This window comes from Aegilops tauschii, chromosome 6 (genome assembly GCF_002575655.3).
Source record: "Aegilops tauschii subsp. strangulata cultivar AL8/78 chromosome 6, Aet v6.0, whole genome shotgun sequence".
NCBI classification, from domain to species: Eukaryota; Viridiplantae; Streptophyta; class Magnoliopsida; order Poales; family Poaceae; genus Aegilops; species Aegilops tauschii.
This window is the reverse complement of record NC_053040.3, coordinates 493,781,701-493,807,379: the sequence shown is the minus strand read 5'-3', so window position 1 is coordinate 493,807,379 and position 25,679 is coordinate 493,781,701. Positions and strand designations below refer to the sequence as shown.

Here is a 25,679-nt window from a genome sequence, read left to right as displayed (position 1 = left end):
GCTTATTGAATGCTCAAATTGGAAAACTACTATTTTGAATGCTAAAATTGGAGAGCACTATGCAAGGCGTATGCATATGATTAGTTGATAGCTTATAGGGTTTTTGTTTTCGCAGAAATCTAGGAGCCCCCCTCCATCATCCCTGCCGTCGTCCCCGTCACCGACCCCCTCCGACCTCGAGGTGAGACCAGCCACGAACCGGTTTTAGAAAGATAATTAAACGATATTTCGGGTTGACTTTAAGTCTATTGAGTCTCCACCATATATGAGAGGACGAAGAATCCCGACTGTTGTCGTGGGGGTAGCTTCTCCTTCGTTCCCGTGTGCTAGACAATTTGGTGTAATGCACTCGGGAACGAAAGGAAGGAGCTACCATCACCGACGGTCGCAAATGTCTGAGAGGAATCAGTAAGGGAGAGTTCCACCATATATGTATGAGAGGACGAAGAATCCCGACTGTTGTCATGGGGGTCGCTTCTCCTTCATTCCCGTGTGCTAGACATTTTGGTGTAATGCACTCGGGGATGAAAGGAGGAGCGGCCATCACCAACGGTCGAATGTATACACCACGTGAGCTGAGAGTTTTCAAGAAAAGACTCGACAAACCGATAGTCAACCCGTGATGAATAATAATGATCTAACTTAGGTTTTTTAGTACATATATTTAATTGTAGACGTTTAATATTTGAATTATGAACATAGGAAATGTCGTACTCGGACGACGAAAGTCTCCCGGGGGAGTGCGACTGGTGCCACGACGACCGAGGTCTGTGCGACAGGCCTCACCTGGACGAAGATCGGCGCTTCAGTATTAAGCTGGAGGAGACCTTCGATGTTGAAACGGTACGCAACGACGATAAGTGTTATTTTTTCGTAATTAAGCACGACTTCAACTATTTCAACGTGTACTTTTCATCTTTTACAATTCAACTAGCTTATCCCATGCCATGCAAGACGCTACGTCTTGGAGAGGATGGGTTTTGAAGACCATGAAAGTATGGAAACAAAGAAAATTCACCTAAGGACCCATCACGATATAGATTTTGAAGTAAATCTGTATAATTCTGAGAGCGTAACCCATTTTGGTTGCAAAAATTGGGAAGCATTTTGCAAGATGTATGGTTTTGATGAGGGTATGCTTGTCACCATGGATCTTGGTGATCCTAACATCGAGCAAGACAATATGGACATTTGGGTCCTTGTTGATACACCTCCAATTCTACCACTATGTGAGTTTCTCAAACATAGTTATTAGCTAATTTATATTGTTCATTTCAAAATAGTTGACAACTTATTTTCATTGACAGCTTATTTTGATTGTTCAAACAATGTGCGGAACATGGTAGACAGAACCTACTACACCGATGGCTCTGAGTTAACTTATAAGGAGAAAACTCATCTGGTCGGATTTTGTACTGATCTTGAGAATTACAATATCTATTGTAAAACTCCTCCACATTATGGTCAATACGTGCCACTAGTGCACGTGTTGAACTACGGTAACTACAATGGAGATACCCTGGTAAGATTGCTTACTATTACGACATCCGTGCATCTTTTGCATACTTCTAAAACTAGTACGTCATTGCTAACTATGAAGTTATTACTATGTTTTTCAACAGATAATCCCAGAGGATTGTGTGCCTCATTTGATGTATCAGAATGGTAGCCTTGATGTTTTGAACATACAACCAGGTCATCCTACGAATCTCAACTGTCCATACCGGATTTCTAAAAGAAGTGGAGACATGAAAATCAAAGAAGGAAAAAATGTATGGACAATCGCAAGGAGGTTCTTGGAAGCAAAAAGAAGCGAAGCGCAAAAATTGGAGACAGGATGATCTCCATTCTCCATAATGGAGAGTCGGGGTCTATATTGTTTTATGCTATTTTACCTTAAAGAGGGTATATAGGTCCTACCTAATACTGATGATCATGTGCTAAGAACAATTAAGTAGGGTTGGTTCGATGACTATGAGGATGATGATCGTATGACTTGTTATTAATAACGAGTAAAAGTTGTATGATGATGATTAGTAGGACTTGTTATTATGATGATGCATGATGCGGGTATGAAGAGTTATTATATATCAGTGGGTGAAATGAACATGGATTGGAATGAAGTGAAGGCAACAAGCATGTGGTGCATGTCGAAAGTACTACTAATCCAAACTTGATCAAGTTAGGATTAATATTACTTTCGACATGCACCACATGTTGCCTTCACTTTAATCTAAGCCATGTTTAGGCATAGCAGTAGCGTTGGTAAATCAAGCACGGAAATAAGAGAGGACAGTTCTCTCTGTTAGCTAGCTTACACACCCTAAATTACCCCTTAACCCTCCCCCCTTTCAAAAAAACAAAACCCCCAACTACTGAAATGCTGACGCGTGGATGCCTTTTGGTCCCGGTTGGTGTCACCAACCGGGACCAAAGGCCCTCCTGCCTGGACTGGCCACAGCGGCCATGTGGTGGCCCATCTGTCCCGGTTCATGTAAGAACCGGGACTAAAGGGTTAGGGCATTAGTAACGACCCTTTAGTCCCGGTTAAACAACCGGGACAAAAGGCCCTTACCAACCGGGACAGATGACCCTTTTTCTACTAATGAACACTTGTGCTGGATTGCTGCTATTCGGCTTGGGCCACTACGAGACCTCAGGGAGACATTCGCCTACAAATAGCTCGCTTGATTTGGTTGGGACCGAAAGGCAAGGGTGACAATGCTTTTGTCAATGCTTTTGTTTTTCTCCTTCCTCTGAGATTCTCCTCCTTAAATCGAGTTGTATTCTGAATTAATGTTAAATGAAGTGATTTAGAAGCATGATCCTAAGTTCCTAACAGAACGATAAAAGGTTTTTATTGTGACAAATGTCGACTTCTTGCACAAGGGCGTGCGAGTGAGCCGACCCAGTTAGCGTTGTCACCTAAGAAAAGGATTATGGTTTGGTTTTTCCAGTTTTATGACCTTATAGAATATTCATGTTCGGTTTTTAATGGTTTTCCTTTTCAGTTTCTATTGCCTGTATTTCTTATTTGTTGGAATGTTTTACTATTCCTTTTTTTCTTTTCTCATTAACTTTTATGTTTTCCTTTTGTTAAACAGTGATAACATTTTTTGTATGAAAGTTAACTATTTTCAAAAAATATACATATATATTAAAAAAAATTACATTTCCAAGAAAAATAATCAGAATCTCTATTAATATTCACCAAAACTTAATTTAATCTTCATGTTTTAGAAAGCGTTCAATTTTTTTCAAAATATATTGACAAATGTCCACAGTTATGGGCCGGCCATTATTCGCGCTGGCTTGCTGCATTCGCTCGGTCGTCATTGTCAAACTGCCTTTTCTCTTGTCGCTGTTGCTGCATTCGGTCGTGGTCTGGTCCGGTTTTATCAGTAGTTTTTCCCCTGTTTTCTTTGTTTTTTCACTTGTTTTCTTCGTTTCTTCCTCAGTTTTCATTGGTTTTTCTTTTCTTTCTTTTTCTTCTTTTTTATTCTTTTTCCTTTTCTCTGTTTCTTTCTTGGTTTCCACTGAATTTTTTCTTTCTTTTTCTTTGGTTTTGTTTGTTTGTTTCTTGTTTTTCATACATTTTCTTTGTTTGTTTCTCTTTTTTCACTGTCTTCATTCTTTTGCATTGGTTTTATTTGTTTCTATTTTGGTTTTCATTCATATTTTTTTGTAGGTTTTCACTATTTTCACTTTTTTGCATTGGTTTTTCTTTTATTAATCTTTTCCTTTTCCTTTTAAAATTTTTACTTTCTTTTTCTTTGTTTCTTTTTGTTGTTCTGTTTCTTCCTTTCTTTGTCGGTTTTCAACGGTAGATTTTTATTCAAAGCATGACTATTTTTCTCAGTACACAATGTAAATTTTTCTAGTGTACACGTGAAATATTTTCGTTGACACACGTTGAACATTTTTTGAATACGCGGTGTACATTTTTCTTTTATAGAAGTTTTGAACACTTGTATTTTTCAAATACATTTTTCTAGTGTACATGGTCAACATTTTTCAAATACATGGTGAACAGTTTTTTAATGGCAATAAACATTTTTTACACATAATATATACTTTTCGCATAAATCAGGAATGATTTTTTAAATGTATGTTTTACACTTTTTCGTATACTCAGCAAATTTTCTTACACACTGTATATTATTCGTATACATGAGAATTTTTTTTCGAATTCTTGATTAACCTTTCATAAATAACTGATTAACATTTTCCAGATGCTTTATTAACATTTTTACGGACTCACCGCGCACCCCCGTGTGTTAAACGTGATGTATAGTTAGGATTCTGGTTGTTAGGCTAGCTGTAGATAAGGGCAGATCACGCCATCAGTTGTAACCCTAACAACCTTGTACTTATCCTTTGTACGTACGTGTATAAATATACAAGGAGGCCGGTGGTCATTATACCAGCAAATCATTCGTTCTGACTTGGTATCAGAGCAATAAGATCTAATCCTACCCACCATGGCCGGCTCCAACGCTGCTCCCATCACCAACACTTCTGGCGCCCTTTCCACCGTCAACGCCGGCACCCTTGCCGCCGGCTCCTCCTCCTCCGCTCCAATCTCCGTCACCACTCTCGGCAACCTCATCACGCTGCGCCTTACGCGGGACAACTTCCTGCTGTGGAAGACTCAAGCCGTCCCTGCCCTCGCCTCGAACGGTTTGTTCGGCTATGTTGCCGGCACCGAGGAAGCGCCGCCGCAGACCCTCATAGAGGGCACTGGCGATGCAGCTGTCGAGGTCGCCAACCCGGAGTTCCTTCGCTGGTTCCAGAAGGATCAGCTCGTCATGATCGCGCTCCTCGGCTCCATGACCGAGGATATACTCGGGCAGATGACCCAGCTCACCACTTCTGCTCAGGTATGGACTACTCTTCATGAGTTGTTTGCATCACAAAATCGTGCTCGTATCATGCAGTTGCGCTACCAGCTATCCAATCTGAAGAAGAAGGACCTCACCGCCTCGGAATACTACCGCAAGATGCGGGGCTTCGCCGACGCCATGGCTTCCATCGGCAAGCCGCTCGACGATGACGAGGTGCTGGGCTACATACTCGCCGGACTAGGTCCTGAGTTCGAGCCTCTGGTCGCGTCCATCACGGCGCGCAACGACCCCATCAGCCTCAGCAGCTTCTATGCCTTCTTCCTCAGCGCCGAACTTCGCCTCGAGCAGCAGGCATCGTCCGGCAACATCCATCCGTCCGCAAACGTTGCTGCGCGCCACATTGATGGTCATCGTGGCGGACAAGGCGGCCAAGGCGCACGCGGCGGACACGGCGATCAGGGCGGACGTGGTCGCGGAACGCGCGGCCGCGGCAACGGCCGGACTAACCTGAAGTGTCAGGTCTGCTCCAAGTTCGGCCACGACGCCCTCCACTGCCGCAACCGGTTCAACCACGCCTTCCAGCCAGAAGAGCAGCGTGAGCGCTCCGGCAACGTCGCCAACACCGGCCCAGGAGGCTCGTACTCCGTCGACACCGACTGGTATGTAGATACCGGCGCCACCGATCACCTGACGAGTGACCTGGACCGTCTCAGCTTCCATGAGAAGTATGGTGGCAAAGACAAGGTGCATGCAGCCAACGGAGCAGGTATGTCTATTGCGCATGTTGGTCATTCCACTATTCCCGGTTTATCCAAACCTCTGCACCTCCGTAACATTCTGCATGTTCCACACATCAACAAACACCTCCTGTCTGCACAAAAACTTGCCTATGATAATCATGCTTTTGCTGAATTCTATCCTGATCTTTTTCGTCTTAAGGACCAAGCAACGAAGGCGGTTCTTCTTCAAAGTAGATGCCGCAATGGTCTCTACCCGGTGCCAAGCTACAAGCAGTCGTCGCTCGTATCTGGTTCTCAAGCTCTCTCCAGCATCAGGCTATCTTCAGATTTATGGCATAAAAGATTAGGTCATCCGTCCAAAAGTATTGTCGATTCAGTTCTTAGGTTAAATAAATTTGCTTGTGCACCATCTACCGAGTCTAGTGTTTGTGATGCGTGTCAGCGCGCAAAAGTTCATCAGCTACCTTTTCGAGATTCTAATCATGTCACTTATACACCTCTTGAAATTATTCATTCGGATGTATGGGGCCCTGCTACTACTTCCGTTGGTGGTTTTAAATATTATGTGAGTTTTTTGGACGATTATAGCCGTTTTACATGGATCTATCTCCTTAAACGAAAATCCGATGTTGAACAAGCCTTCTACACCTTCCAAAAACATGTTGAACGCATGCTCGATGCAAAAATTAAAACTGTTCAGACGGATTGGGGCGGCGAGTATCGCCGTCTCTCCCGCTATTTCCAAAAAGAAGGCATTGCGCACCGGGTTTCCTGTCCTCACACCTCACAACAAAATGGCATCGCAGAACGGAAACATCGTCATATCGTCGAAACAGGCATCGCTCTTCTCGCTCACTCCTCCCTCCCCGTTCGGTTTTGGGACGAGGCTTTTCTCACCGCTTGCTATCTCATAAATCGCATGCCCACTCGAGTCCTTCAAAACTCCACACCAGTCTCTTGTCTTTTTGGCGATAAACCAGACTATACATTTCTCCGTGCTTTCGGTTGCGCTTGTTGGCCGAACCTGCGCCCTTATAATAACCGCAAGCTAGAATTCCGGTCTCGGCAATGCGTTTTCTTGGGATATAGCTCCATGCACAAAGGCTACAAATGCTTAGATCGCTCTAGTGGTCGCATTTATATTTCTCGTGATGTCACTTTTGATGAACAAGTGTTTCCGTTCTCAACTAGCTCAGTAGTGCAAAAGTCCTCACCCATTCTTTCCACACCATCCTCTTTTTTTCCCATCACCGAGCCGTCTCTAATGGATGATCGCATGCGCAAATATGACATGACCTTGCTGCCTGATGCTTCGTGTAGCTCGTCTTTGTCTCCTGCAGGTACTCCCCAGGAGTTCACGTCGCCATGTGCGCCACGTAGCAGCCATACAGACGGGGGCCATGCAGATGTTTCAGCCGGACCCTCGGCCGTTCTCGTCACACCGCCTGGATCGCGCAGCCCGGCTTCTCCTGTCAGCCGGCTTAGTCTGACGCCCAACCAGGCTGCCGACGTCGACCCGGCCTGTTCGTCCACCGGAACTCCAGCGTCAGTACCGCCGGCGACCCCGTCGTCCGATGCTGCCGCGGAGGCTGAAGTTGCTTCGTCCAGCGCCCTGCATCCGATGACGACTCGCCTTCGCAACAACATCGTCAAGACGCTCGTGCCAAGCGATGGCACCGTCCGCTACGACCCTCGCCGTCGTGCGTTCCACGCGGAGCCTCGCTCATTTCGCGCCGCCCTTGCCGATGACCAGTGGCGGCCCGCGATGGAGTCTGAGTTCCAAGCTCTTCAACAAAACAAGACATGGTCATTGGTGCCTCGACCTCCCGGCAAAAATGTTATAGGCTGCAAATGGGTCTTCAAAGTGAAGCATAAGGCAGATGGCTCCCTCGACAAGTTCAAGGCACGGCTCGTCGCGCGCGGCTTCACTCAGCAGTACGGGCTTGATTACTCGGAAACATTCTCTCCGGTAGTCAAACCTGCCACCGTGCGCCTCGTCCTCTCGCTCGCTGTTTCCCGTGGCTGGCACTTCCGTCAAGTGGACATCAGCAATGCTTTCCTTCACGGTGTCCTCACTGAAGAAGCTTACATGCAGCAGCCCCCCGGCTTTCAGGATCAGTCACGGCCAGACTATGTTTGCAAGCTCCACAAGGCGTTGTATGGCCTCAAACAGTCCCCTCGTGCATGGTATGCCCGTCTTAGTGAGCGTCTTCAGCAGCTTGGGTTTCATCCGTCAGCAGCCGATACATCTCTGTTCATCCTTGTTGATCGAGGTGTCACCATCTACATGCTTGTCTATGTGGATGATATCGTCATCGTGAGCTCATCTGCCTCTGCCATGCATAATCTGCTTCAGCGACTCTCGGATACCTTCCCTGTAAAAGAACTTGGTTCTCTGAATTATTTTCTCGGTATTGAAGTACTTCGCAATTCCGGGGGAATGACTCTTACTCAGACAAAATACGCCCTTGATTTGCTGCAGCGTACTGATATGGTGAATTGCAAAGCAATTTCAACACCCATGTGCACCCATGAGAAGCTCACTCGTGATGCTGGACATAAACTGAATGAGGATGAAGCTTTCAAGTACAGAAGCACCGTTGGAGCTCTTCAGTACTTAACTTTGACACGACCGGATCTCTCGTTCGCCGTGAACAAAGTCTGCCAGTTCTTGTCAAGGCCCACTAATGTGCACTGGGAAGCTGTTAAACGCATCTTGCGATTTGTGAAAGGGACAGTTGCGACAGGCCTGACCATCAGGCGCTCGCCATCAACTTTGATCAGTATATTCACTGACGCTGATTGGGCTGGCTGCAGCGATGACCGAAGATCCACCAGTGGTTTTGCTGTCTTTTTTGGACCAAACCTCGTTTCATGGAGTGCGAGGAAACAGCCGACAGTCTCGCGTTCATCCACCGAAGCCGAATACAAGGCGCTTGCGAATGGAACTGCTGAAGCCTCTTGGATACAATCCTTGCTGAAAGAGTTGCACGTTCCGCAGCCTCGAGCACCCATTCTATGGTGTGACAACCTCGGTGCCACGTACCTCACTGCAAATCCGGTGTTTCATGCTCGTACTAAACACATTGAGGTGGATTTCCATTTTGTGAGAGAAAAGGTGGCCATGGGTGCACTTGACGTCCGGTTCATTGCCTCTGCTGATCAGGTAGCCGATGCATTTACCAAACCTCTCACGAAGGTCATGCTTGAGCGGCTGCGCACCAATCTCAACCTTGTGTCAGGATGAGATTGCGGGGGAATGTTAAACGTGATGTATAGTTAGGATTCTGGTTGTTAGGCTAGCTGTAGATAAGGGCAGATCACGCCATCAGTTGTAACCCTAACAACCTTGTACTTATCCTTTGTACGTACGTGTATAAATATACAAGGAGGCCGGTGGTCATTATACCAGCAAATCATTCGTTCTGACTCCGTGCAACCCCAGTGTCCAAATCAGACACTGCATGGAGGAGGAGCCGGTGTCAACATCAACCAGCCGGCATGGCCGCTGTGCCGCGGCTGGCACGGCAAGGCCGTGAAGGAGGTGGTGCCGCCGGCGATCGCGAAGGCACCTCCTCCACTAACTTGCATTGGTTCATATACATTGTATATTATTCACACATTATTTGCCTACATGAGAAACATATTTTCTATGCACCTTTTTAACATTTTTAAATGCATGATTAACATTTTCAAATACTTGATTAATATGTTTTTCAAACGCTTGATTAACATTTATAAATATATTATCAACATTTTCATACACATTGTATATTTTGCGTAAACATTATTCGTATACATGAGAAACATTTTTCAAATGCTTGATTAATCCTTCTCAAATACTTGATTAACATTTGTCAAATGCTTGATGAACATTTGAAGGACCCGTGGCGTGAAGGCGGAGCCATCGTCAGCCCCATAACAGCGGCATCCAAATCAGACACGCGTGAAGGAGGAACCGGCGTCACCGCTACACAGCCGGTACAACAGTATCAACCAGCCAGCGTCGCCGCTGCGCTGCGACTGGTGCGGCAAGGCCGTGAAGGAGTTGGTGCTGCCGGCGATCACGAAGGCGCGGGGGCGCCTCCTCCATTAATTCGGTGGTGGCCGCAGCGGCGGCGGCTCCTCATCGTCGCGGAGCATCGTCACACAGGAGGAGAGAGCGGCCAGGAAAGCGACGTGGTAGGAGTGGCGCAACATGGCACACCGCTTGGGATTCGCCAAGTTCAACGAGGTGCTAGCCTGGTTCCGGGTCGACCCCGACAACACGGAGGCATGGGCCAGTGACCAGTCGAGACCACCGCATAGACGGCCCTGCAGCGGCTACGCCACCTCGATAGGGAGCTTGCCAATATCGGCAAAGGAGTGGTCTCTGAAAAGCGAGACCAACATCGCCATCATTGCCGAGAGGGGCAAGGGCAAGGTTTCCCGGCCAGGGTTGGATTTGGCCGTGGAGGCCCTCCACACCGTGCTCGAGGAAGTGGAGCGGCTCCTTCGCGAGCGCCAGGCGGCGGCTGGCCCGCCCTCCCACCGTTGAAAGGTCCATTCTACGATGACGACGATGGCGGCACCAGTGGGCAAGCCGGCCACACGCACGAGGTGACTGTCCACTATAAACTAGTTTAGGTTTTGTTTAGGTTTTTGTTGAACAAACGAAATATCGTTCGTTTTATATAAATTATGTCCAAACTTAAGTGAATTTCATCGTGTTTGCATGAAATTCGTCTTGTTTGTTCAAATGCCGTTTGAAATGTATGTGGGCAAGGTTGGATGACCGGCTCCCATATCACTGTCCGCGGAAAATACATTGTTTGTTTTAGGGGTCCACGTTGGGATGCCCTAAGCGGACGAAGTTTTCTTCTCGAAATCGCATGCATAGTAATTCTGATGTGTACATAACATATAGATGCATATCTAGGTCGCAGGGAAAAAATAGTCTCATATCAGCCAGAGCATTTTATTCAATATGTGAAGGAAATTCGGGTCAAATAAAAACTAAAACATACCTACAAATTAAGGTATGAATAGTACTTATGCAGTACCTAATTTAAAATGGTCTTGTGTTCGAGTCACCGTGATAACGTCTGAAGATGCACACGGAGTACAAATTAAGGTATGAATAGTTATATGGGCAAAACTGAAGTTGGTTTACGTATATAGTTGTGTGGCAGCTGGTTAAACACAAAACTTTTATTGACAATTCTGCATGCATGACTCGTTCGGCGGAGATGCACACGGAGTTTGTCCATGAAACACTTGCCTTCTTGCGCAGAAAACAAGAGGAGAACTTTAACACATCTAGGATGCCTGATGTAGCGTGCGAGGATATCATTTTGTACTTCTGCATGAACAACACAGGAAACTACATTGTATGATAGCAACGGAATATATAGCTAATGACAGCATGCGGATCAGTCTAAGATTTACAAAGGTACGACAACACACACGGTGAGCAGATCGCAGGCGTGTAAACAAATGAAGCCAAAAGAGCCCTACTTCAAATATATGTTTCGATGTTAACGATGCACCCTCCTCTAATTTAAACATATGTGTGTAGCGTCCTTTGGCATCCATATTTAGAGCTAAGAATAACCAAGCAACTAGTAGTTTTGGTTTCTTCCACCAAGAGTTTTAATTTGTAATGCTAAGTTACTAACGCCCTATATCTTATTCTACTAGCCACCAGAAAAGCACAACTGAAGGCAGAAGAACTCTACTTCAAATATACGTTTCGATGTTGACGATGCACCCAGCAGCTGATAATAACCAAGCAACTAGTTTTGGTTTCTTCCTCTTGTCAATAACAAGAGTTTTAATCTGTAGTGCTAAGTTACTAACGCCCTATATCTTATTCTACTAGCCAACAGAAAAGCACAACTGGTGATATTTAAAAAGCCAGTCTTGGAAGTATTAAGCAGGCGGGGATTGGTAATATAATTGGAATGACGATGAAAGAGTGACTGGCCGTGCATTTATAAGGTTGAGGTTGGGAGTACCCATTCAACATACACTGCTACTGCAAGCAATAATCCACATAAAATTAGCCTGTGTGAACTAAGCTAGCTAGCATCACCACACCGTACCATGGAGGGGGCTCTGGTGAGTGCAGCGACCGGGGCCCTGAGACCCATCCTCGGGAAGTTGTACACCCTGTTTGGTGACGAGTACAAGCGATTCAGGACTGTGCACAAGGAGATCAAGTCCCTGACTCGTGAACTCGCTGCCATGGATGCTTTTCTCTTGAAGATGTCGGAGGAGGAGGAACCCAATGTGCAAGATAAAGTTTGGATGAATGAGGTGCGGGAGCTGTCTTACGACATGGAGGATACCATCGATGACTTCATGAAACATGTTGACGACAAAGACACTAACCCCGATGGCTTTATTGAGAAGATCAAGAGCTCGATATGGAAGATGAAGGCTCGCCGCCGAATCGGAAGCGAGATCCCAGAATTGAAGAAGCAAATCATTGAGGTTGGCGACCGGAATGAAAGATATAAGTCTCGAGAGACCATCTTCAAAGCCCACGAGGCTTCCTCCTACACTAGAAATGCAGTTGTTGACCCTCGAGCTCTTGCCATCTTTGAGCAAGCCTCAAAACTCGTCGGAATTGATAAACCCAAGGTTGAGATAACCAAATTATTGACTGAACAAGAAGGATGTGTGTCAGCAAAAAAACAACTGAAGTTGGTCTCTATAATTGGATGTGGAGGAATGGGCAAGACAACTCTTGCAAACCAAGTGTATCAAGATCTCAAAGGAAAATTCGAGTGTTGGGCCTTCTTATCCGTGTCGCGAAATCCAAATATGATGAATCTCTTGAGGACTATTCTTAGTGAAGTTAGTGGACAAAGTTATGTTAACACAGAAGCAGGAAGCATACAACAACTCATCAGCAAGATCGTCGATGTCCTAGCAGACAAAAGGTTTGTTTCTATTCACGCTTGTCATTATCGAATGTGTGAGAAACTTGTTTAGATCTGTAAGGGGAACCACACACGATAAATGTAACATATAAATGCTACATTGTACTTTCTAAGATGTTAGAAAACATGATGGTCAAATATGACCTTGTTTTTTTTTGTTTCTAAAATGAAATAAAATACAGTGTGATAAATTCCTTAATAGTTTCATAATTCTGTTTGAGGTTTATCTAATTCAAATGGAGGTTACACTCATCCGCCCGGAACACCTTAGATTCTAATTTCTTTTAGTGACTTAGGTAATGCTACAAAGAAACTGAACCAAAGTTTTGAACTATAGTTTTACTCTCGCTAATTACTGGACACTTAAAACCATTGGAACTATTACTAGTGAATGGATATTTTTTTCTCATGTGTTAATATTCTTTTTAGTGTGGAGCATACACCATATTTCAGTACCACAAATTTTGCATATTAGAGCATTGCATTGCAAGTCCGCCTTGAGAAAAAAATCTTGCATATATTCTATATTTATCATACTTTTCAAAGATTACTAAAAAACAAAACATTCCTTTTTTTGAACTGTCAAACATTCCTTTTAGGATATAAGAGAACAAGTGGGACCCATCCATATGTGTGTACTTCATTGTGAAATTTTAGGAAAAAGAATAGATCGTCTTTGCTTTGTGCTTATCCATGTGTGGCAGAATCAAGGAAAAATATAATTATTTGACATAACATAAATGAGTTGCAAGTTTATTTACATATTGCAAACATACTAGTTACGATCAGATCAACTCCATATGCCTCATTATTTACGCCATTTAGAATAAAAGGATTTGAGTGTAGGGCTTGGTTGCAACTTAAGTTGCGAATTATTTGCCCAACTTCTCATGCCTCACTATTTGCCCAATTTATCAACACACACAGAAATGCATTTTTAAAATTTCTTTGAAATAAACTAACAAAATAAAGGGTGTAAGCAAATTCGGGTGCACAAAATCAATTGCCACACACATATGATTTATGTTGGATTATGTAAGCTATCAATTGGAAACTTTCATAATGTATGATCTATATTAAAGCCACACTCATAAATCCATGTGCAGGTATTTTGTTGTTGTTGACGATATATGGGATGTGGATACATGGGATGTTATTAAGTGTGCATTCCCCATGACCAGTTATGGGAGTATAATAATCACCACTACTCGTATGAATGATGTCGCAGAATCATGTCGATCATCATGTAGTGGTTGTATCTATAATATGAGGCCTCTTGAAATGGTGCATTCAAGGCAACTATTTCATAGAAGACTGTTCCATTCCAATGAAGATTGCCCTTCAGATCTACAAAACATTTCTGATGAAATTTTGAAAAAATGTGCTGGCTTGCCTCTCGCAATAATTGCCATATCTGGTTTATTGGCTACCACAGAAAGAACAGAACATATGTGGAATCAAGTTAAACATTCAATTGGTCGTGCACTTGAAAGGAACCGTAGCGTCGAAGCAATGATAAAGATATTGTCACTTAGCTACTTTGATCTTCCTCCTAATCTCAAAACTTGTCTCTTGTATCTGAGTATATTCCCGGAAGATTCTGTTATTGAGAAGAAAGCCCTGATATGTAGATGGATTGCTGAGGGATTTATTCATAAAGATGGTAGATATTCAGCACACCAGTTAGGAGAGAGGTGTTTTAATGAGCTCCTCAATAGGAGTTTGATCCAAGTTGCATGGACAAATGAATATGGTGAGGTGGAGAGTTGTCGAGTTCATGACATAATTCTTGATTTCATCATATCAAAATCCATTGAAGAGAACTTTGTAACTCTAGTCGGCATTCCGTATATAGCTACTAGGACACAGAGCAAAGTCCGCCGTCTCTCTCTCCAAGTTGTCGAGGAAGGAAATTCTATAAGAAAGATAGACATGGTATTGTCTCATGTCCGATCACTAAATGTGTTTGGGCATTCCTTGGAAATCCCTCCTCTCAATGAATTTGGGCATTTACGTATTTTGGACCTTGAGCTTTGCCACCAAGTAGTAAACCACCACATAGCAAATATTGGGAGGTTGTTTCAGTTGAGGCACCTGAACCTGAGATGGACAGAAGTAAGTGAGCTCCCAAAAGAAATCGGACATCTATGTTTCTTAGAGATGCTAGACATAAGAGGCACCCAAGTACAAGAATTACCATCAACCATTGTGAATCTCAGAAGATTGGTGGATATGCTTCATGACAGTGGTGTTAAGCTTCCTATTGGAATTGATAAGATGCAAGCATTGGAGATGTTGGAAGAGGTCAATGCCTATAGGCAGCCATTTAACTTCCCGCAAGAACTTGGACAGCTACAGAACCTGAGGAAGCTGGCCCTCAATTTTGAAGGTGGTTCCATCTCTGTACAGGAACATGAAGAGGAACAGTGCAATAAATCTATTGCTTCTGCTCTTCGCAAACTAGGCACTCAGAACATTCGTTCTCTAACTACTGTTTGTGGGGGGCGCTTCTTACAACAGGGACCATTGTGCCCTGTTCCTCTTAGCCTCCAGGAATTCATCATGACCAAGGGCTCACATGTGGAGCAGGTTCCGAAATGGGTAAGTTCCCTTGTAAAACTCCAGAAGTTGCGCCTGGAAGTGAACAAATTCACGCAAGAAGATCTGCAGGTCCTTGGAAACTTACCGGCATTGCTCATTCTGGAGGTGAACGGACTGGGGAAGTATAGCCGTACAACCTTCACAGTTAGCCATGAAATTGGGTTCCGATGCTTGAGGAAGCTTTTCTTGGGAGCATGTGATTGGATGGTGTTTGAAGCAGGATCCATGCCTAAGCTAGAAAAACTTGAAATTGGAATTTGTTTCTACAGCTCATCCGATTCTAGCACTGCTAGTGGTAGTGGTGGAAGTGCTTTCGATTTCGGAATGGAAAACCTCCCATCCCTCATTACTCTCAAATTTGCAATATATGGCTGGAATGATAGCACTCTGGCGGCTGCACAGGCTGCTATAGAGAGAGCTGTCGGTACACATCCCAACCGCCCTACTCTAATCTTTCAGAAAATGAGGGGCTAGCAGCCTTGAGGTACTACCGCGTATTCCAGTTATTTTAAAAACTTCATGATCTCTCTTAATTTTGTTGACTTATATGGTCATATGTTCATGTTTCCTTCCATGTGCAAGCTCACGCTAGAAAGATCATCAATGCCGGGACATGAAGGGACTAATTATTGCACTATCAGCTCCCCACCTCTTTGAGTTTGAGGAGACAAGGCGGCATTGGTACACAAGTTTCATCCTCTCGTTCAGTTTATTAACTGCAAGCACTACTGTAAGCACTGTGCCTTGCAAGCAGTGGAGTTTGGAGCTACAAGCACCTACAAGAAATGCCTCGTGTTCCCGCGAAAAAAAAATGCCTCGTGGGCCGGCCGGCAACATGAGAGTTGCTGCTGCGTTTCTCTCTTTGATGATACATTGTATTCCCGCATCCTCTTTTTACATGAATGATGTAAAGGCATTTCTAGCTAGCTTACACAACAGTTTTTTGTTGGGCTATTCTTTCATACGTTACTCCTTAATTGGCTCATCTCCCTTTCTTATTTATGTTGTGAGCTTCTCTTAAGTGAGTGCACGACATTTGTACCTGATTAAAAGCACTATACTGGGAGTGGAATTCCAACCTACTCACTTGTGCTGGTGCAGTAGTAGATTTGCTGTTAGCTCCTCCTCATGAGTCGCTTCTCAAATTCAAACAGTATCTGGATACATTACATACTTCTATGTTCTATGATTCATCAATATACTCTACATTTGTCAAAAATTTAAACAAATTAGGCCAGAGAAATCCTACCTAATACAGGCAATAAGTGTCATCGCCTTGCCTTATTTATTATATTTCTTTTGTACTGGTTATCACTGTTATTCATTTGGTTCGTAAGCACTGTCTCACCGGTCTTGTGTTGCATATATTATTTGCTTCATCTGTCTTGTTTTGTTGATAATCCGAGAAAGATTCCCTTGGCCCTAGTTGTGTATACATTGTGACCAGGCGGGTGTTTGAAACGCTCTCTGTTCCTGTTGCTACCTTCTGTTCCTGGCCGCCTCCCCTGCTGATTCCCATCAACAATTCCAATAACTGGCATCAGCAAAGATGAGATCATGTTGCTGCTGCTCCTTTCACCTCGTCCACTTCCCAAGTTTCTAAGATTTTTTAGCTATATAATTGTCTTTATTTTTCATGCACCGACTTGAAGTTTTCTCTCAATGTATCATGTGAATGAATTTGGTGACCATTATCATGTTGGCTATTATTGTTATGTAATTGACCCTTTTTGTATCCTCCTTCAGTTGTGCATACGTGGTTGATTATCATTTCAGTAGCTAGGAAGTTTCTTGAAGTCACCTCATGATAAATAAGTTCCTCTCGATTTCTAGACAATTTCGATGCTGTTATGTACATATATGCTTACAGTATTTTCTACAGTTTATTAAATGCTTTCTACATAATCACTGTTAAATGTACTGGCACTGATGTTAACAAGATGACACGAACATACGTGCCTGTGTGTTTGCTTCACCAATCATGCATCTAACTGACATGTCTCGCTCATCTAAGAGACCGGTTCATCGTTCTCTACGATGAATGTGTATCCAAGTTTCAGACTGGCCTACTGTTCTCACTTGTTTTGTACCAGCGATGAATCGTATGTGCCTGCAAGTACGTCCCTGTAACCTGCTACTTCACATCTACTCCCTCCGTTCTGAATTACTTGTCGCACGTATGGATGTATCTAGATGTATTTTAGTTCTAGATACATCCATTTCAGCGACGAGTAATTTGGAACGGAGGGAGTATCTTAATCTTGATTTTTGCTTGTTACCATCTCTTTCTCCCACTTCAGCCATTCTTGTTTTTTTTTCCTTTTTTTTTTGAACAGGTTCCCTGGCAAGACAGGCATCAAGGAAGCGTCGTGTTAAACTGAGCGAAGGGTAGAAGCTGAATTTATGCTCATTTGAGAGTTCACAGAGTACAATATATAGACTGCAGGGCAGCAACTGAATAGAGCATTTTTTTCTTGTTTGTGCACGAGATGAGTCCGTCCTGCTTGCACGCACTTGAATCTTATCTTAGTCTTGGTTTTTAATTATTATTATTACTACTACCCCTGCGCCCTTGTATAATGCTACTAGACAAATTATGGGCGGACGCAGCTCGAGCTCAAATGAGCCTTCATGATCGTAAAAAATGAAAACAATTAAGAAAATGATTTTTTTTGTGCGAAACATTGACCAAATTTCCGAGTGCTTGCAAAATTTCATCATGAAATCAAATTAGTGGAAGTGGTGGCAAAATAAATCGATGCTCCAAAAATGCCATTTTCAAAAGTATTTTGAAGTGCTTTTTTTTCTGTGACTTGCACGAATCTCATTTCAAAGTGAAAATTTGCAGGCTCTTAAATCATTTGTTAAAGTTTATCACACCAAAATTTCCTAATTCTTTGAACTTTCCCTTTTTTTTTGAATTTTTACTGTTCACACGAGCTCATTTGAGCTCAGGAGCAGAGGGACACTTTTAGTTTCTGAGGTGTTTATAGGTAATTACATCTATTTAGAGTCAATGGATCTTAGCTTTCTGAACCTAGTTCTGATGATAGTGCGAGAGTGCTGAAAGGTCGTTTGTTGTCACAAAATGTCCACTTCTCGCACAAGGGCGTGCGACTGGGCTGTCTCAGTTAGTGTTATGTTAGACTTCTAGTTTAGAATGTTTATGGTTTAGTATTTCCGGTTAGGAAATTTCTTACCAGATTTCTTTTTAGTTTTTATTTCCATTTTTTTATAATTTTCGTTCTTTCCCTTTTTCTTTTCTGATTTTTAATTTCTTTTAAAACATGTTTCCTGAAAAATACTCATGTCTTTTAAAAAATAATTTCGGAATGTTTAAGAAATTTTCAAGTTTTTAAAAATATTACTATTTTGAAAAAGTATGTTTTTGAAAAAAATATTGAAAAAAGTTTCTATAAATGGTATGGTTTAAAAAATGTGGTTAGATTTCAAAGAAAAATCAATTTTTATAAATATATTTGATTTATTAAAATAAATAAATCCATATTTGGGAAAACCAAATGGATAACCAATAGAAAAAAGCTAGAAAACCAGGAAAAGAGGAGCTCCATTCGTTTCGTTTGAGCTGATACACTCCAGTCACGAAATTGGTCAGCCCAACACGAATCCTGTGAGATTGGCCGACAATTTGACGCAGTAAGCATCAAAGTGACTCACAAAGTATTCATATGGCGCAAATGCTAAAAATCAGTTACTATGAAACAGAGCTCGCGCTCGCTTACACATATCGACATAGTATGCTGGCCCAATAACTGTGTTAGCAAGCGTTTTAGGGAACCATCTACAGACCGTTTCGCGGAACCTTCCACCAGTTTTGTCGGATTTGGGAAGACCCCTTGCAGTTTTTCCTTTTTCTGTGCTTTTCTTTATAGGTATTCATCGGGTTTTTTATTTTGCACTTTCTTTTCTCCTGCTCATTTCCTACTTTTTTTCAAATACATCTTTGCAATTTTAAATATACATTGAACATTTTTTACGTACACACTGAACATTTTTTAGATACACTTTTAACAATTTTCAAATACACGGTGAACATTTATTCAGATACATGTTGAGCATTTCCGAAGTGCAGTAGAAGATTTGTTAATACACAGTAGAAAACTTCTGAACCCAAGATGAACGTTTTTTTATCAAATATCATGAACATTTCAAAAAAAATGTGACGAACATTTTCAATAAACGGGCAAAATTTATTTTAGCTATTATCAACTTTTATTTAATATCATGAACATTTTTTTATATTTTATGAATTTGTTTTTCAATATAACGCGAACAAATTTAAAAGTTGCATGAACATGTATCTAAAATTTCATCAACATAATTTTAAAGACTGAAAGGACTTCTTAATGTCATGATTTTTTCTTGAATGATTTCAACATTATTTATAAATTATGAGAACAAAATTTTACATATTGTGAACAGTATTAATGAATCTCATGAACATATTTTCAAACTGTTGTGAAAAACGTGAATATGATGTTTTAAAAGACGGGGAAAAGATTTTAATTTTCAAGATTTTTTTGGAATCATCCGAATTTTTTTAACTACACAAACTTTTTTCCATACTTCATTGAGATTTTTTAATGTGTGATGGCCCTTTTGAAAATCAAGTTAACTATTTTTTGGCATATATATAGAATTTTGAAATACCAACAAATAAAAATATAAAACTCAAGAAATTTTAAAAAAGAAATAACGAACTAACACTGAAAGGCCTTTCTATAAGCTACACCATTAGAAGCTCGTTGAGGCGACCTCATGTTTGGACTCTCATCATGCCTGGCTAGACGCTCTCGGGACCCCCAGATACTATTTGGCGCTCGGTGCAATGGTTAAAGGTGTTTAGCCAAACCGGAGCAAGGCACTCAACCTTTGGGCTCGGCTCACTAACTCTTTTTGCTTAAAATGTTTCTTTGTGCTCGCAGTCCCTACTTTTCGACTTGTGAACCAAGCTGGTTTTTTAAGCTTCCAGAAGCTTCCGTCCGTTTTTGGAAGCTTCTGACTTGTTTTTCCTATGTTTGGTTGTCTGAACAGTTTTATTTTTTTATTTTTATTTTCTTTTTGATTACTTTTTTACATTTTTAAATGTGTGAACTTTAATAAATTCAAAAACTTTGCTGAATTCTTAAACACTGTTCTTAAGTTCTTGAACTTTTTTACATTGTTTTGGACTTTTTTTAAACTCATGAACTTGTTGAAATCATGACCTTTTTTATTTCTTTAACTTATTTTCAATTTTCATGATTTTTATATAAATTGTTAAACTTAAAAAAAATCTTTTAATTGTTTCCAAATTCATGAACTTTTTCTCAAATCTCTAGAGTTTTATTCCAAATTTCATGAACTTTTTTTGCATATTCTTGAAAGAATATTCATTTTTCTGATTTGTTATTTCCAAATTCAAGAATTGTTTTCAAATCCGCGAGCTTTTTTCTGACCCATGATTTTTTTCAAACTTTTTGTGAACAATTTGCTTAAATTCCTTTGATCTAAAAAATAATATTGTTTCCAGAAAATGGCACGGTCAATTGTCAACTGGTCAACGTTGGACTGGTTAATTAGGACCGGTCAACTGTGAACCAAGTGCCAAGGTACCGGAAAAACCACGAGCAGCAATCGTCTGGCCACGAGCGCAGCCGCGTGAGCGCTAGTTCACGCTAGCGGCGCATAAGGGCATGTACAATGGTGGCATATGGATACAGATGCCTCAGGAAAAAAATAGCTTGAGGCAACTACATTGATTTTTTCTTCACAATGCAATCTACTACTAATGGGCCTCATCAAGAAATAGAAAAATATAAATACATATGCATCTCTACTCTTCACTTCAACTTTTCAGCTTTTTACATTGGACCACACTTTTTCTTCCCAAACACCTGCCTCTTGCAGAGGATCCCGCTCCCCTATTCGAACGTACTTTTCTGGATATCCGACTTTACATGGCACATGAGGCATCACCATGAGCTATGCATTGGTCATGCCCTAAGGCGCTCTGCCCGGGACCTCATTGTTTTTTTAGGGGAGCTCGGGACCTCATATGTGATGCTTTCTGCCTCCAACATCAGCGAGTTGCACATGGGCTGCCCCGCTGGGTCGCCGGCCCATTGGAGCGATTTACTGTTGCAGGGCCGAAATAATGTATTTCAAGACTGTACTACTCCCTGCGTCCCATAATATAAGAACGTTTTTGACATTGGTGTAGTGTAAAAAATGTTTTTGTATTATGGGACGGAGGAATAACTAATACTGTAGCTGATTCAAAAAAAAACTAATTACTGTAGCACAATTATTGTAATGTTCATTCTTAGAGAAAATGAGAACAATTTTGGGAAAACTATTGATATTTTTTTTGAACTTCTGAAACTATTAATAAAAATCTGCACATTTTTGGAAAAACACCAAAAACAATTTAAGTTTGAAATATTTTTAAAAAACATGAGCAAATTAGATATCTGCACATATTTTGCGAATTCAAACTTGAATTTTCTTAACGTGAACATTTTTTTTCAAAAATTATATGACTTTTTGAATTTACTAAACATTATGGGAAACGCAAACAAATTTCAAATTGTGAATTTTTTTGAAAACACGAACATGTTTTTGAAATTGCTATTTTTCTGTAACCACGAACATTTTTTTTTCAAATTTGCAGGCATCGCAAAGCCCCCACGTTTGTCTCCGTTTTGCGGAAAAAAACACGTCTAGACCATCCTATGGACCGATATAAACCCGCGTTGGATCACTTTCACGGTCTGGACAGCGCGGTCTGGACGGGCGATTTGAGGATCACCGCTGGAGATGCCCTAAGTCATGGAAGAACGACAATTTGTCATAGGAGCGATGCAGTAACAGGCCACCGCGCTCTGTGTGAAACGTCCGGCATGGGTCTGAGCAAATTGTGTCTCAAATAGCTGCCATGCAAGATCGATGGAGCCTCTTGAAAAAAGGACGGGTTTCTCAAAGCATTTCCGGCCGGCCGGCTGGCATATACTTAATCTGAAAATTATCAAGGTGAGATCGGTGGCGGCAGATCTTATGGTGTATGTCCCATGCCAATGCACATGTACGTTTTGTTTGTTTAAACAGGCCGGCTAGGCATGCAGTGGCGGAGCTTGACAAGAAATTAAGTTGGGGCCAAATTTCTAAATAAAAGCAAAATATACATGAAAACATGGCAGCTCGGCTAATCAACAGTCTCAGCCTGCGACGTTCTGTGCATCAGCAAGCAGTTGGCTCGGCAGCAATCCAAACCGGGAAGGGGGAGACAAAATTGAAAGGATTACTAGAAATCAAATCACCATAGATTCAGCATGGAGCCAAGCCGTGAATAGTTTTGATCAAGAGGGCTTCACGTACTGAAAGCTACAAGCTACAGTATACAAAATCATCAGTGCTGTCAAACACGACGACACACTACTAGGAAAAACCCTAGCAGTAGCGCGTGTTTAAAGCCTATCAGTAGCGCGGGAAACCGCGCTACTAGTAAGGCGCTACAGCCAAAGGTTAGCAGTAGCGTGGGTTGGACCACGCTACTGCTATATCGACTTAGTAGCAGCGCTTTCTACAACCAGCGCTACTGGTAATTAGTAGTAGCGCTTCTCCTAGCACGCGCTACTACTATTATTCCGTATTTCTTTTTGATTACATATTATATTCATACACTTTTATACAAGTTTTCATACCGCAGCAATTTAGAGAATGATTTTACATCATAATGAGTTATTACATCAGTGGGAGAAAGAACCGTGGACTAGTTTCAAGTGGATGGACATCCACTTAAAACTAATCCGTGGTTCTTTCACCCAATGATATAATAAATATCATCATCATCATCATCATATCATTAACAACTTATCATCATAATGCATCATTGTCATATAACACCTCCTCATGATCATCGTTTTCATCAATGAGACATCACATACAAGTTGTTCACTAGACATAATCACAACTACTCATCATCATCAACTCTCATAAACATATTGTACCTCATAGGACCTACTACATTCTCTTAGGACCTACTATATTATCTTAGGTAAAATAGCATAAAACAAGATAGCCCCTGACTCTCCATTATGGAGAATGGAGATTATCCTGTCTCCAATTCTTACCTTTCGCACAATGTTGCTTCCAAGAACCTCCTTACGACTGTCCATACATTTCTTTCATTCTTTGATTATCATGTGTTCACCGTTTTTAGAAATCCGGTATGCACAGGTGAGATTCGTAGGACGACCTGGCTGTATGTTCAAAACATCAAGGAGACCATTCTGATACATCAAATGAGGCACACAATCCATTGGGATTTCTGTTGAAAAATATAGTAATAACTTCGTAGTTAGCAATGTAGTTCAGTTTTAGAAGTATGCAAAAGATGCATGGATGTCGTAATAGTAAAAAACCTTACGATGATATCTCCATGGAAGTTATCATGGTTCAACACGTGCACTAGTGGCACGTATTCACCATAATTTGGAGTTCGATAAAAGGCATTGTAATTCTCAATTTTAGTACAATATGCGGCCAGATGATTTTTCTCTTGATACGTTAACTCAGAGCCATCGGTGTAGTTGGTTTTGTCTACCATCTTCCGCACACTCTTTGAAGAATGAAAATAAGCTATCAACGGAAATAAGTTGTCAACTATTTTGAAATAAATAATATAAATTACTTAATAACTATGTTTGAGGAACTCACATAGTGGTAGAATTGGAAGCGTATCAACAAGATCCCAAATGTCCAAATTGTCTTGGTCGATGCCAGGATCACCAAGATCCATGGTGACAAACATACCCTCTTGAAAATCATACATCTTGCAAAGTGCTTCCCAACCCGGGCAACCAAAATTGGATACGCTCTCTGATGAGGACATAGACCTGGGATAGGGAAATAGGTCTGACCTATACCTCCTACTTAAGGTCCTTGTCCTAGAAGCAAAGAGGTTCAGGAGTAAATAGAGGGGACCCAACGAAGGTGTCGAGTGCAATCCACTCGACCTACCATTCACTCGGAGACCCCCCTTATTTAGGCCACTCGACCACTAAACCACTCGACTTGCAGAAGACCTAAAGCCACTCCGCGCAGCAACGGTCGGGCATTTACCCTCAGACTTAATAGTCATTTATAGCACTTTACTACAGACGTTACCTGTAACGCTCCTTCTTTATGAACATTGAACCCTGTGTAACGGAGGGGAGCTGGGGTCCTGGCGCACTCTATATAAGCCACCCCCCTCCTCTGGGACAAGGGTTCACACCCCCTGTAACACACACGCATATAATCCAGTCGACCGCCTCCGGGCTCCGAGACGTAGGGTTGTTACTTCCTCCGAGAAGGGCCTAAACTTGTAAAACTCGTGCATACAACTCCTCCATAGCTAGGATCTTGCCTCTACATCCCTACCCCCCATTCTACTGCAGACTTAGAACCACAACAGTTGGCGTCCACCGTGGGGCAGGTGTCTTAGCGACTTGTTGGAGAAGTTGCAATTTTTCCGATCCCCATCAGCATGGTTTCAGGCGGAGGATTGGCCGAGGGCCGCGAGATCCGTCTCGGCGCGCTCGTGTTCGTCGCCGACGACTCCACTTGGCTCCAAGAAGCTCCACTCGACGTCGAGGCGCTCCCCGTCCGCGGGGCAACGCACTTTCGCGCGTGCGTCCGCGGCGTCCTCCTGCGGCAGCCGTCGACTCAGTATCGGTCGGCTCGGGTGGCGTCTTCACTCCCTGCTGCCCGCCGGCACAAGCATTTCGGTCGGTCGAGGCTCCAGCGGTGGGTGAGGCACGCGGTGGCTCGCCAATCGTCCACCCCCCAAGTCATGGCAATCGAGCTCGACGAAACTCTATACGGCCTGTTCGACTGGCTCTGTTGAGACCGCGTCCGAGTGCGACAGCAGTGACCCGGCGGCGGAAGTCCTGATGGTCAACGGACCGCGCAGTCCTACTAGCTTCCCCTGCGACGATGGTGGTGATGGCGGAGGTGATCCGTCGCGTGTCCACGAGGAGTACCGCCCCGAGCCCCTCTCTTCGCAGCAGAGGGAAGAGCTTCGCCGCCGTAACATGGATGCACTTCACACTCCTATCGTTGGAGAAACCCCCGAGGCCCGGGCCTTGGAGGAGGTGCGCCTGGCCAACTTGGCTGAGCGCACTCGACTGGAGAATCTCCAGCACGCACTCGACGAGCGTGCTCGGCAGCGAGTTCCTGAATCCAGTCGACGACAACTTTTTCCGCCTCCAACCCAGGTATATCAAACTCCGATCCAGAATCTCACAGCCGCTGCCTGAATAGTAGAGTCGATTCAGCCTTCTCAGTCGGAGGCTGGTAGAGGCTTGATGCAGATCCGGGCTTTGCTCCGGGCGGCGGGGGAGCAGAACACAACAGTGTCACAGTCTCGGAATAGGATTCATAGTAGATCCGTAATGGCAGACACAGTTCAGTCGGCTCACAGCCCAAGATCACCTCCAAGGCGTGAGGGACGTGGGATCGACAGGATCAGTCCAGAAACCATGAGCAGTATGATCGTCGTCGAGTACCCACGCCTCCCCCAAGGA

General features: G+C 42.8%; 1 protein-coding gene across 1 annotated transcript; it reads left to right on the top strand.

Annotated features, from left to right (window-relative positions):
• Nucleotides 1-11,668: 11,668 nt before the first annotated feature.
• On the top strand, nucleotides 11,669-16,197 carry LOC109736777 (disease resistance protein RGA5-like). The gene is made up of 3 exons (XM_020295983.2): nucleotides 11,669-12,510; nucleotides 13,617-15,595; nucleotides 15,694-16,197. Exons 1-2 carry the CDS (start codon nucleotides 11,669-11,671, stop codon nucleotides 15,583-15,585), a joined length of 2,811 nt encoding a protein of 936 aa, XP_020151572.1. The 3' UTR covers nucleotides 15,586-15,595; nucleotides 15,694-16,197.
• The last annotated feature ends 9,482 nt before the right edge of the window (nucleotides 16,198-25,679 follow it).

Bases quoted from the DNA above. Each gene is read 5' to 3' on its own strand.
- LOC109736777 (XM_020295983.2), top strand. From the start codon at position 11,669: ATGGAGGGGGCTCTGGTGAGTGCAGCGACCGGGGCCCTGAGACCCATC. The intron at 12,511-13,616 runs GTTTGTTTCTAT...ATCCATGTGCAG, and splicing joins GATGTCCTAGCAGACAAAAG to GTATTTTGTTGTTGTTGACG.